General features: G+C 39.0%; 1 protein-coding gene across 19 annotated transcripts in view; it reads right to left on the reverse strand.

The window, feature by feature from the left end:
* The window catches only part of LOC123775303 (disintegrin and metalloproteinase domain-containing protein mind-meld), an 890,968-nt gene that overhangs the window by 147,078 nt on the left and 728,930 nt on the right, over positions 1-14,960 (reverse strand). For 16 of the 19 annotated variants that reach the window (XM_069311667.1, XM_069311664.1, XM_069311663.1 and 13 more), the window contains 2 exons: positions 5,166-5,361; positions 3,127-3,265 (listed from right to left, as the gene is read on the reverse strand). In XM_069311667.1, coding sequence (XP_069167768.1) covers positions 3,127-3,265; positions 5,166-5,361 — 335 coding nt within the window. Of the gene's footprint in view, positions 1-3,126; positions 3,266-4,578; positions 4,691-5,165; positions 5,362-14,960 lie in introns of all 19 variants that reach the window. The other 3 variants (XM_069311650.1, XM_069311649.1, XM_069311652.1) reach the window with 3 other exon arrangements.

Raw genomic sequence — 14,960 nt, forward strand, 5'->3', positions numbered from 1 at the left:
GCACTCAATAAGGGGAAGAGGAACCGAACTCAGATAAGACCAGGTCCATGACATTGGCAAAGTCCCAGTCTCACTGGATGTATGCACCAAGAGCCTCTTGAACCTCCACAGGGAAAATCTGAGAGGTGGAAAACCACCAGAAGGATGAAGAGGTGGAACCTAATGGAAAGAATTCGGGGGGGGGGGGAACTCAAATCAAACTCATACTGGGAAGGGGGATAAGAAAACCTAATCCTGCAACAGTGAATCCTGCCCTGAGGGCACCAAGGCCCAAGCAGAATCAAACGGGGCCCAAGAGCCCCAAGCTAACTCTCCCCCCCCCCCCAGCCCCGAAGGCCTTAAACCCAGCCCCCAGGGCACAGCTGTTCTCCATGGCTTGCATCCTTGAAGAAAAAGCAGATTGGCAAACGAGCGGCACGTTGGTTTGACGACATTTTGCTTGTTGTATTTTTTCTTGGGGAGGGGGGGGGGGAAGAGTTCTTGAACTCTGTTTGGTCTTGATTTACAATGTTCAACCAGTTGGGGTTAGTTTTAGGGCACCTACCTTTCTGGGTGCCTTCCCTGGTCGATGGCAGACATGTATATACTCTCAAAGAGTGGAGTTTTCATAGGTTATTGCTCCCTGCGCCTCTCTGAGGGAGCTAGATTCTGGCTCGTGGTTCTCAGTAGGTAGAACTCCATGTGACTCATGCTCCCTGACTAATATAGCATATATTAGTCCGATAGCTCCAGAGAGCCAACAGGGCTGCTAACATAAAAGTGAAATTGGAAAGTGTAGTATAGGATCCATGTAAATGGCCCTTAATGTGGTCCTCTGGTGATAGTGTACTATCAAGAACCACCCCCAAGATCTCTATAATTGTCCAACTCATTTAATGTCTTTTTCACATAATTTTATGTTATAAGTGGATTATTTTCTCCTATTCTACATCCTGTAATGTGGTATTTATTCACATTGAATTTCATCTGCTATGTGTTGCTCCATTCATATATTTTGTCCAAGTCCTCTCGAAGGGCATGGCAATTGTCAAAGTCTTTTATTAGCCCTAATAGTAATAATAACGATTCATTTTATCTGAGATAGGAAGCCTGAGTACATACATACATTTGGCTTATACTTAGGTCTCTAAAGATCTAACTACTGACCCTCTGGCAGATGTAACCCACCCCCCACAACAGTTGCTTAATTCTCAGATACCTATTTATTGCCAAGTGAACAGCCGTATTATGTAAAAGGAAACATGTCCAACAATTTCTGTCTCGCCTGGGAATTGAACCGAGATCCCAGATTGTGAGTTGAGAATGAAGCCAACTGTACTAGGAGACCCTTTAGTAGCTTAACATCATCAGGAAACATGTTCATATTCTTGGAAAACCCCTGTGGTTTATTATATAGACAATGAACATTAGTATTGCCAATACTGAACCTTGTGTTTTCCACTAGCAATTTCTCCAGTCTGATACCCATTCTACTCATATGGTATTAATTATTTTCTTGTGATTTGACTACCATACTTGTCAATGATTCAGGTCTATAATTTACAAGATCTACTCTGCTATAATTTTTGAAAATCGGAATTTTTCTTTTTCTGTATATCATCTGAGTTTCCTGAATATAAGGGAGCCTGATATATATATACATTGTAGTGGAATACTCAGTTTAGGTGTGCATTTCCTCAGAATCCAAGGTGAGACTTCACCTGGGTCAACTGCTTTCTTTCTTTCTTTCTAGCTCATTAAGCAGTTTTTCTATCTCATCTCTAGACACTTCTATGTGCTCATATACAAGGAAATCACAATATGATTTATCCATGAGAAAATATTTTGGGCAGGATAGGGATCAATCCAGCATTCTGGATAACATAGGATGCACACCTTAACCCGTGGACCACAATATGCCAAAGGTTATTTAGCCTGGGAACTGCCCGAATCCACTAGGAAACGGGAGGCACCGAACTAAGCCAATCCACATTTTATAAATAACCCGCATACACTTTCGTGTAGGTCATGGATTTTTCTACCAAATGCCCCCTTCAAAAACACACAGAAATCCCAATAATGTGATATATCAATCAGAAAACCTTTGTCAACAAATGCCTTTTGCATAGAATTTGTATTTGTCTGTCTTTCCCCGTTTGTCTGTTGCATTGTCTGTATCGATTGAACTGTCTGTGCTGTCTTACTTTTTCCTGTCTGCTGTTATCTCAATTCGGGTATACTGATTCAGTTTTTACTTTCCTTAATTTCAATTTTTTGGTGTTGTTTTATCCCTGTACTTAGTAACTATATTGTTTAGTGCATGTAAGCACAATTTTTAATATTTTAATTAGAGAGTGTAAGACTTAGATTATCTGGTGTTGCATGAACTCCTTGTGTCTGTCACAAAAAAAATTTGCTTTGTGCTAATCATTCCTTTGTTTTATTTTAATAATATACTTATTGCTGCTTGAGGCTTTTAAATCAACTCCTGTCAGTGGACACTGACAAAACTGAAGTTACCTCAAAGAGCATCAACAGTTACAGCAACATGTATGAGACTTTGAGTGATATTGAGGATCACTCCAAGTCCAGTCATGCATCTATGCTAAAGTATAACTGTATAGCGGCATTCAAGGCCACATACCTGCACTTGGTTGAGATATTGGGAATACCCCAACTTTATGCTTCCTTTTATTCATCTCTATTTGTAAAAATACACAGACTGCATACTCTTGTGCTAAGAACACTAATATTGATTAACAATCATCGGGAGGATAAAAAACAGATAAACACAGAAGATTTTAACTAAAGGGGATATGGCTTGGCTACTATATTTTAGGAGAGATGTTTCCATTGATTAAATCTTCTTGTCGATATGTTAAAGGTATTTTTCTGTGTTCACTGTCGCACAGAAATATTATGAGGAACAAGCAATTAGTAGGTTTCCTCTCATAACAGTCACAGTTTGATTGAATGAAAATAAAAGCTATTGTGCCAATGTAAAGAAATGTAAAGCCAAGCATTTTGAGCGATAGTTTGGACCATGAAAGAGAAAGAAAGAGAAGATTGAGATTATGGAGAGATGTAATGGAAATAAAACGTTAATCTAAGTATTGCTAGGCTATTTTAGACTAAGATCGTACTGACCTTAGACACAAGGAGAAATTTTTGTGGACTACCACTGACCTGTAGCACAAAGCCATGAATGCGAACGCAAAGAACACCCCACCCATTCCAGACACCAACCCAATTACGAGGTAGACTGTATCACTCCCCTGCTGCCCGACTGTGGCATTATAGTGCATTCGCCACAGACATTGGAGGCAGAAGTAGCGAGATGGGTTGGAGATAGGATTTGAGATTACCGTTGAAATTTGTTGTGGATTGAGTGATTTTTGTATCCACAATCACGGGTTGTGCAGTCAGGATCAGTTGGTTAGGCCACACAAGTGGTAATCAGGATGATGGCGTGGTGATGAGGAGTCAACCAATATTACGGTCGCAGCCAAGATGGCGGACCGAACAGGATGGCAGACCGGGCGAGCGAGTTGTTGAGAGGGGGAGGACACAGCACCCAGGGCGGGAAAAGAGGAAGGGGAAACAAAAGTAAGAACACAAACTTTTACAATACAGCCCTTCACACAATAAGTAGCAAGTCAATATCCTATTAGGTTGTGTGTCCTTGCCACCTGCTAATGGTTTTAGGACCCAGCATTGTCTAGGAATTCTTTTCTCACTGGACAGAAAAAGAATTTTAGATAGCTTATCAAATCGAGCATCAACCAAAAAAAATGCAAATGGAATCATTAAAAGATAGTATCTTACAACTGTAAGTAATAATAACTTTTAAAATAAAAAATAAAAAGTAAACAGTAATAACTTTTTTATTTGCTTTTTTGATAAACCTCTGCTTATCCGTCTACTGCGAGCATGAAATACACACTGAACAAGGAAATTTTCTTGCTACACTGCAAAACGTTGCAAGCTAGGTACAGTATAAGTAACATGAAGAGACAGAAGCACCAATCAGCAACCCATTGAGCTGAAAATAAGTTGATGGCATCATGACAGATGGAGTACCTTTAAGGCAAAGACGGCACATTAACACAATCCACAGGTGGTCCACAGGATTTCAACATGAACTTCAGTCACATCAAGAATCATCTGACCCAAAACAAAGCCCAATACATAATTCACAAAAAACCTCTTGGAATTTCTGATAGGGGTAGATAAAAACCCTTGCTTTCAAATAAACCAAATACAGTAAATTTATGCAGAGACTATCGAGTTTCCCATGACTAACATAATCCAAAAAATATTCATGAAACAAAATTGTTACATTAATTTCATATTATATGCCATTTAAGATTCCTATTGTTACGAAGTCTGTTTCTAAATGATTTGAGAGCCCATTAAATCTGTATGATAATGAGAACTCTGTGATGGATCAGACAAAGGGAAAGGGGGGGGGGGAGGGGAGCTGCAGTTGACACAGCCAAGGAACTGTGCATACGAGTCCATCTACAGTACACAGCAGGGTGTTATTTTTCGTTAACAAGAAAACATGGCAAAGACACCAGGGGAAGACAGTATGGGTACCTGTAGCAAACTGCTATTAGAGTAAAAAAAAAAAATACACCTCCTACTCCGCCTACAAGTAAGAGCACCATAGCCAGCCTTCCAAGACCTTCAGTGTTGCCATTTTTACCTGCTTTTGGAATGTACAAGAGACACATTAAAGAAGGTGCATAAGTAATGTAGAATCATCACATAGTTATTAATTTAATATAATAGATTATATTTTGGTTCAGTGTGATAATACAGGAGGTGTATGCTTTATCCTCAAAAATTATCTTTATCAAAAGACTTTGACTTGTGAAAAGTTGAGCTGCAACCAACTCTGGATAATCAAAAACCTGAATAAAATGCAAATGAAAAATCATAATAAAAACTAAGTAGAAGGTATATAATGCTTAGGTTTATCAACTACAGTATTTTGAAATACTATGGCAAAATTCTTTATTACCTGTACTTGGATTTTAACATTTCTGCTTAAATAAAAATTATATCATACTTCTTATATAAAGTACTTTAGAGTTGACCCCAAAAGAATAAACTGCAATTTCCCAATGTTGCCAATTTAAAAACAGTTGTGTGGCTCAACATTGCCAACCATTCAAGCTCACCATATTGCGTGTTGCGTCCTTGGTTTAGTTGCCAGGAGTTAGTGGATGCATTAGATGGCGAGGTCTCTGTGGGGGGCCCTGGTTGCCCTAGAAGATCATCTGGAGGAGGTGTGGTGACAGTGGTGTTGTCGAAAATGGAGCAGTCTACCCCAGTCCAGAACGGCGTGCAGAAGCAGGAGTTGATATTGGAGCACACCTGTTAAGGTTGTCAATGGTCAACTCGCAAACCTGACTCGTTGTCCACCGTCTCAGGCCAGAGTACGTTCAGAGGATTCCCCATAAAATATTATATATATTATATAAATATATATTATATATATACATATATACATATATATATACATATATACATATATAATGTGTATGTGTATATACATATTATATATATGTCGTACCTAGTAGCCAGAATGCACTTCTCAGCCTACTATGCAAGGCTTGATTTGCCTAGTAAGACAAGTTTTCCTGAATTAATATATTTTCTCAAATTTTTTTCTTATGAAATGATAAAGCTACTCATTTCATTATGTATGAGGTCAATTTTTTTTTATTGGAGTCAAAATTAACGTAGATATATGACCGAACCTAACCAACCCTACCTAACCAAACCTATCTTTATAGGTTAGGCTAGGTTAGGTAGCCTAAAAAGTTAGGTAGGTTAGGTAGTTGAAAAACAATTCATGAAAACTTGGCTTATTAGGCAAATCAGGCCTTGCATAGTAGGCTGAGAAGTGCGTTCTGGCTACTAGGTACGATAATATATATTATATATATATATATATATATATATATATATATATATATATATATATATATATATATATATATATATATATATATATATATATATATATATATATATATATATATATATATATATATACATATATACACACATATATACACACATATATACACACATTATATATATATATATATATTATATCTCACTGACACACACACATATATTGTATTAATTTAAAACAGTACGCTTCAATTTGCATTTTTTTGTGTGTGTGTTTACTTATCATGCCTAGTCAAAGATATGTAATTCAAGAAGACTTGAAAAATATGAAACATTGTAATAAATATTTAGGTTTTCTCTTTATTTACAGTATTATATATACTGTATGAAGTATTTAAAAACAAAATTTATTTATATTACACTAAAAGTATATTAGTGTGGATATTAGGCCAGTTTATAACTATCAAATATGTATACCATCAATACAAAGTACTGTACAAGGAAAATTTGGTATTTCAAATAAATTACTTCAGGTAGCCAGAGGTACATTAGAAAATTGACAAAAAATTTAATAACCAATGGCAACGTGGATGCTAATTATTTTTATCAACATAAGGCAGCTTCAGTCAGAGCAATAAAACTTTTATAAATGTTTTCATTTGAAAAGGGAAATAGTAATACACTATAATTTGTGGTTGCCATATGATATCAACATTGATACTCCAACTCACAACTTTAAAACATTTAAAATTAAGACACCATAGTAAGCTATAAATAATTCATTGTGTTTTTTTTTATAGTGTTCATGCTAATCTGGAAAAACTTGCATAATAAACAGGTATTGGTTGAATACAAAATGAATCTTTATGAGCCCTATCATTTGACTGCCTCCTAAAGTAAGACCTGCTGTGTCCTATGAACAAGGATCTTGGATAGGCAGACATAAGACATTTTAAGCACCGTAGGAGAGAGACCCTTGTGTAGGGAAAAATAGCAGTGTTAAATGTTGAAAAACAGTCTGGAACTCTGACCCCCTTTCAGATGCACAGAGCATCATCTCACAGGAAAATGTAATCTCCTAAAAACCAATGTAAACAAAAGGGATAAAATGGTTAAAAAACCCAGCGTTGAATGTAATGCAACGTCATTTTCTGGGTGAGCCCCAGAAGCTCCCTGCAGCTTATCGGGCTAATGTATGTTATATTAGACCGAGACATTTGCTAAGGAGTTCAGACCTACCAGGGACCAGTGCCAGAACCTGGCCCCTTCAGAGAGGTTTCAGGGAGCAATGGCCCCGGAAAAACCCCTTATGGTTGGGGTTTTCCTTATCTGCCATTGACTGGGGTCAGACACCCAGAAAGGTAGGCATGACAAAACAAACCCCACATGGTAAAAAACTAAAACAAAAAAACGAACAGACAGGTAGAAACTCCCTACAATTCCAAGGAAACAAGCAAACATCACACTTTACTGCCTTGCCGATCGTCCGCGCAGCCCTCACCGCCCTGAGAGAGGGAGGGGGAGCCCCGGACCTCACCACGCCGGCTGCCTAGCATCAGTTCGGAAGCTAAGCTTCAACCAACGCAAAAAAAACGCCGACCGGTAGGAGGGAGGGTTGCCAGGGAGCCTCCAGGGCTCACCCAGAAAATGGCGTTTGATTACATTCAACGCTGGTCTTCTATGGGGGAGCCCCTATGGCTCCCTGGAGCTTCATACCAAAGAGAAGGAAAAGAAAGGGCTGACCCGGGAGGTGGCCGCCACAAACTCCGCAACGCGAAGCCGAGACAACAGGCTGCAGCAAGAAATGCACAGGAACAGACACGCGCATAAAGAACGGGAGGCCAGGAACCTGTGCGACCCTCAAATACTCGCGCCCGAAATGAGCCCTATATGTCACCAACACAGCAGCGAAAGCTGCAAACGTCTGAACAGCACGGGCGCAAGGATAGACTGCAGGCTGGAAGACTTCAAATCTCTGCGGACGACCTGTGAGACCCAAGCCCTGAAAAAGAGAAGGGAAACCGGATCAACCCAAAGCGCATCCCCAGACACAGTACGCAGGTAACAGCAAAGAGGAGCAACCGGACAACACAGGATGCACCCCCGGCCGAACCAATCAAGCATCAAAAAACCAAGGACCCCTTCGGAAAGCAGCCATCTCGACCGTCGCCAGAAAGCCGGAGAAAGGCTGCAAACGTACAAATCTACCACCAGTACAAAAGAGGTTAGGTTAGGTAGCCGAAAAAGTTAGGTTACGTTAGGTTAGGTAGTCGAAAAACAATTAATTCATGAAAACTTTGCTTATTAGGCAAATCGGGCCTTGCATAGTAGGCTGAGAAGTGCGTTCTGGCTACTAGGTACGACATTTTATTTATATATATATTTATATACAGTATATATATATATATATATATATATATATATATATATATATATATATATATATATATATATTATATATAAAACACACACACGCGCACATGCAGATACAAACATGTGTGCACACACAGCAGCAGGGATGACCCCCTCAATTATAGACCTGTATCATTGACAAGTGTAATAGTGAATGTATTGGAAAAGCTAATCAAAACTAAATGGGTAGAACACCTGGAGAGAAATGATATAATATCAGACAGACAGTATGGTTTTCGATCTGGAAGATCCTGTGTATCGAATTTACTCAGTTTCTATGATCGAGCCACAGAGATATTACAGGAAAGAGATGGTTGGGTTGACTGCATCTATCTGGACCTAAAAAAGGCTTTCGACAGAGTTCCACATAAGAGGTTGTTCCGGAAACTGGAAAATATTGGAGGGGTGACAGGTAAGCTTCTAACATGGGTGAAAAATTTTCTGACTGTTAGAAAAATGAGGGCAGTAATCAGAGGCAATGTATCGAAATAGAGAAATGTCACAAGTGGAGTACCACAGGGTTCAGTTCTTGCACCAGTGATGTTTATTGTCTACATAAATGATCTACCAGTTGGTATACAGAATTATATGAACATGTTTGCTGATGATGCTAAGATAATAGGAAGGATAAGAAATTTAGATGATTGTCATGCCCTTCAAGAAGACCTGGACAAAATAAGTATATGGAGCACCACTTGGCAAATGGAATTTAATATTAATAAATGTCATGTAATGGAATGTGGAATAGGAGAACATAGACCCCACACAACCTATATATTATGTGAGAAATCTTTAAAGAATTCTGACAAAGAAAGAGATCTAGGGGTGGTTCTAGATAGAAAACTATCACCTGAGGACCACAAAGAATATTGTGCAAGGAGCCTATGCCACGCTTTCTAACTCCAGAATTGCTTTTAAATACATGGATGGCGATATACTAAAGAAATTGTTCATGACGTTTGTTAGGCCAAAGCTAGAATATGCAGTTGTTGTGTGGTGCCCATATCTTAAGAAAGACATCAACAAACTGGAAAAAGTGCAAAGACATGCTACTAAGTGGCTCCCAGAACTGAAGGGCAAGAGCTACGAGGAGAGGTTAGAAGCATTAAATACCAAAAACTAGGAGACAGAAGAAAAAGAGGTGATATGATCACTACGTACAAAATAGTAACAGGAATTGATAAAATCGACAGGGAAGATTTCCTGAGGCCTGGAACTTCAAGAACAAGAGGTCATAGATTTAAACTAACGAAACAAAGCTGCTGGAGAAATGTATGAAAATTCACTTTTGTAAACAGAGTGGTAGACAGTTGGAACAAGTTAAATGAGAAGGTGGTGGAGGCCAAAACCATCAGTAATTTCAAAGCATTATATGACAAAGAGTGCTGGGAAGACGGGACACCATGAGCGCAGCTCTCATCCTGTAACTACACTTAGGTAATTACAAGTGTACACATAGAGAACAACATAGAGCACAGAGATGTCTAGAGACGAAGTGGGAAAAATGCTCAAGGAGCTAAGTAAGAACAAAGCAGTTGGTCCAGATGGAGTTTCACCATGGGTTCTGAGAGAATGTGCACCTGAGCTCAGCATTTCACTTGAACTGATTTTTCTGGCATCCCTGTTTACAGGAGTTGTAGCTGATGTGTGGAAAAAGGCTAACATAGGTCCAATCAACAAAAGTGGAAGCAGGGAAGACCCCCTTAATTATAGACCTGTATCATTGACAAGTGTAATAAGTCAAAATATTGGAAAAAACAATTAAAAGTAAATGGGTAGAGCACCTGGAGAAAAACGATATAATATCAGACAGACAGTGTGGTTTTTTATCTGGAAGATCCTGTGTAACAAACTTACTCAGTTTTTATGATCGAGCACAGAGATTTTACAGGAAAGATGGTTGGGTTGACTGCATCTATCTGGACCTAAAAAAGGCTTTCGACAGAGTTCCCCATACGAGGTTGTTCTGGAAACTGGAACATAATGGAGGGGTGACAGGTAAGCTTCCAACATGGATGAAAAATTTCTTGACAAAAAAATGAGGGCCGTAATCAGAGGCAAGTTATCGGATTGGAGGAATGTCACGAGTGGAGTACCACAGGGTTCAGTTCTTGCACCGGTAATGTTCATTGTCTACACAAACGATCTACCAATGGGAATACATAATTATATGAACATGTTTGCTGATGATGCTAATTATATGAACATGTTTGCTGATGATGCTAATTATATGAACATGTTTGCTGATGATGCTAAGATAATAGGGAAGATAAGAAACCTAGATGAGTGTCATGCCCTTCAAGAAGATCTGGACAAAATAAGTATATGGAGCAACACTTGGTAAAAGGAATTTAATGTGAATAAATGCCATGTTATGGAATGTGGAATTGGAGAACATAGATCCCACACAACCTAGCTGAACCCCCAAGGGCGGGCAATCACTGAGCAGCAACAGAACCACACGGAGGTAGCAGCTCCTGAACGGCTCATGGATGATAACCTTGAGGCCGCAAAGGCAGTACTTACAGGGCACCTAGGGAACGAGGCCCTAGGTGCATGCAGCCCCAGTACTCGTGTTACGTCTGGCCCACACACCACCAAAACAGAGCAACAACACCGAACTACAGCACTGCGCAAAGAGTGGAGCCAGAGCGATCGACCGTCACCAACACAACAGCCTCTTGAACTGAGGAGAGTTGCCAGCGTAGAAGTCTGGGACCCTCCTGTCCCTCTCCAGAGGAGGGGGGGGGGGGGTTGCGCAGACGGATGTGCGGCATTTGTGGTGACGTCATACTTGTTTCCTTGGTTTTGATTGGGGAGTTCTGTTGCTAGTTCGGCTTTCGGTTTGCAATTTATTTGATCAGCAGTAGTTTGTTTTGGAATTCCTACCTTTCTGGGTGCCTGACCTGGTAGATGGCAGACAAAGACTGCTTCCAATTACACAGGGGTTTCTTTATGCCATTGCTCCTCGTGCCTCTCTTGGGGCCAGGTTCTGGCTCTGGTCCCCGGTAGGCTTAGAACTCCTTCGATTGACTGTTGCCACGGTCTAATATATACACATCAGTCCGGTATAGATCCGGGGGGGGCCGAAGGGGCTCTCCACAGAAAAATTGTACATTTCAGATACACTCATATCTTTCTAATGTATCAAATGTGAGATTGGTAATAAGCCATCTGTAATGATTTTTACTGCATACTGGTTTATTTTCTCAAGATGTTTCATGAATGATTCACCACAAAATACTCACTTTCATTCATATTTTCACCAGTATACAGGAAAATGTCTAACACCAACATCCATATCATCAAATATGGGTATTTCTAGTTAAAAAATCTCAAAATTTTTCCACATGAATATTCCCATTCTGCCTGTGCTCATGCCAACACCACCATGGCTCCATCTTCTCATAACAAAACTCCATTGGCTAGGATATGAAGTTCTTCCTCATCGTATAGGCCCACCATGAACAATTGAACTGGAGGCCACACTTTCCTCAAATATCTCATGACTGAGCATATGCCATCACTTTTCAGGGTGAGCTGCTGACACAGCAAACCTGTGCCTAGTAACATCACCACAAGAACCACTACTACTAGGTTCATCTATGCTACTTGTATCAAACCAATGTCACTGAACCCAGAAAGAGAGTGTCCTCTTCCACATATTCAGGAATGGCAGATGGCACAGGTGGTGATATAGACCGCTGTGACAATAGTGTTGACATGGGGACGACACAACAGGGGTGGTGTAATTCTCATACTGGACTCTCTCACTGTATTGTTCTCATCTCTGTATCACTGGTATCTGATCATTGTGTTAGGTCATTATCAGATCTTGGGTCGTCAACATCACTATCAGGGTCCTCTCAATACAATATGTCATGCATTTCATTCTCCGAGTGAATTTTCAACCCCATGACTCACTGGGAACTGGAAACACGTTTGTCAGTCACAGTTGCTCACTTGAAACTCAGCCTAGCCACGTCCATGGGGCATGCTGGAAATGTTTTTTCAAGAAGGCAGATGCCCACCAGAAGCCTCAGGCATCCATATGTTACCCAGATGAATGTGTGCAAGTTTTGAATCTTACGATATACCAACAAGCGACATGTATCAGTTGGTGCATAGCCCATCAACCAACAAAACCAACCAACCCGTTTTGTTTTGCCCGAAACGCTATGCGTGCTAGTGGCTTTACAAGAATGTAAAAACTCTTATACTATATATATAAATAAATAAATATGTTGGTTTGCGCAGTACAGGGGTTAATATATTATGTAATAATCTTTTTAAATTTTGGATTTTCTTTTAATGTCTATTTCCTTACGTTTAGACATTTGACAGATTCATTCTCTGATTAGAACACCCATCTTCAGCTTAACATAATTTTTCTCAGCACAGTATAAAACGCTATGCGTATTAGAGGCTTTAGGTATTGTATGTATTAGCTCTATCTATAAATCCAACATTATGTTTGAAAATCAACTATATATGTTCTTTTCGTTAATAAAAAATTTATTTATTTATTATTAATCTGTCAACACAAAAATTCCTCTTACCACCTTTGCATTTTTCACAGTACTTTTATATCTTTTCTTTATACACATACATATATAATAAAATGCTTTTGCAATATATTCCAATCTCTTCACCTGCATGTTCTGTATAACTATGCTTTATAATCTTTGCTTGAGGATAGAATTTGACAGAAGTACATATCCACTAAGGCAACAGATGGTTCTCAGAGTCCTAGTGTGTTGGGCTATGGCTTGGTGGTACCAGAGCATCTTTGGATCTACCTCAAAAAGGGTAATAGGGAAAGGGGGAAGCCATACACTCACAAATACTGTTGAGGAGCTGAAGTACCCAATGGCAAAGCATTCAAAACAAAACTCTGAACAGCACCTTTCTGACTCATAATAAACAACTCACAATTTAACAAAATGTGAGAGATCCCTCTCAAAATAATGTGGATCTTATAGTAAGTGAAGTAGCAGATGCTGGAAATTGGAAACACCAATACTGTTATTTTAATGATGATCTAAGTTCACAGGCATCTATACAAGTCGCATATTGAGTTGAAAGCTCAAACAAGGCATTTACCCAAACACAATGAGTGTTGCAAACTCTACAGTCAAAACCCACCATGGGTACAACGAGAGGAATGTAGAGGACAGAAGATGATTCCACTGGGAACAAATAAATTTCACTCACCATATTGTTGGCTCATGAGTATAACATCACTTGGAGGTTCCACAGACCTCAAACAGGTCACTAGATCTGCTACGCATCATATAAAGATACGAAGTTGAGCCTGGTAGCCAAGGTGAAGGCTTCTGGCCTCACTCTAACCTAATTTTTTATGCCACAAAAGGACAGTCAAGGAAGTCAAGCTAACTAGGAAACAAGGCAAAAACTGGGGGTATTAAAATGTTCAGTGTATTACCCACATTGGTAAAATAGAAACCAATTTAATCCAGTACACAGCTGTGAACATCTAAGTCATGTATCTAACTATGTACATAGGTACATATGCACTAGGTAGCTAGTACCAGTGACAAAAAATGTGAGTATGTTCCATGAGTTCAGTCACTGATATACATAATGGATAATAAATAGTTAAACAAATATCTGCCTTAACACATACACATGAAGCATTATTATAGTAAAGCCACTGCACACTAGAAACATGTCACACTCATCTTTCTGGTCCCAGCATGCCAATCCTGTCATGTAAACGAGCATAAAGATTGTGGGGAGTAGGGGGGTCTTAGGACTGTGCTGTGAGCAACTAGAGATACAAAGGAGAACTCTTACATAGAGCTGTGTTTACATGGAATACACCTCTGTTGGTCATTCTAGATTGGCCTGAGTTCATCTTCAATGACTCCCTAGCAACTTCAATAACCCAACAGCAACTGTTGAAAAGTTTCTTGTAGTTCAGATGTTTAGAATGCCTTTTGCCTAGCTGTCCATTATCCTTGTTCACATTGCACAGCAGATCTTACCTTAGGGAGAAACCGAATGCAATACAGCATCTCAGAAATAAACAGTTTTTGAATTAAAATCAGTAAGTCTTATGAGGGGTGTTATTAGCTCATTAGGACCCAATATTAAAGATCTTTGCTCTCATTACAGGCACTGGTTTTGTTCTGTTATTTCTGCAGAAACTCTTTAATTGGGTCAAGATTAGATCAATTATGCTTAGATTGTTCTCCTATCAATTAAAAAATAGATTTCCATATTAAAATACTGTTTTTAATGTACTAGAACGTATCATAATTCAGTATAAGAGTTTAGAGAAGGGTACCATATTAATAAGAGTAACATTCAAAATTAATTTATAGAGGTTACCTAAAATACATTATTGTACAAATTTTTAAGGAGATGTATCATGTTCTACTCCTTCATTTACTATACAATATAAAGTAGAACATTTTATTTCTGAAACTGTGATATACTTGTAATCCTACTCCAGCCAACGGTGGCAAGATATTACTAATGATCTGTACACTCTAAATTGGCCAAAAATATATTACCTGGTTAATATTATCTTTGGAAGAAGGCTACCATCTTATCTCAACATATAAAAACAATCTGTTTACAGGCATTGTAGTTTGCATAATGCTAATTTTTTTTTA

Source organism: Procambarus clarkii, chromosome 70, assembly GCF_040958095.1.
Source record: "Procambarus clarkii isolate CNS0578487 chromosome 70, FALCON_Pclarkii_2.0, whole genome shotgun sequence".
Taxonomy (NCBI): domain Eukaryota; kingdom Metazoa; phylum Arthropoda; class Malacostraca; order Decapoda; family Cambaridae; genus Procambarus; species Procambarus clarkii.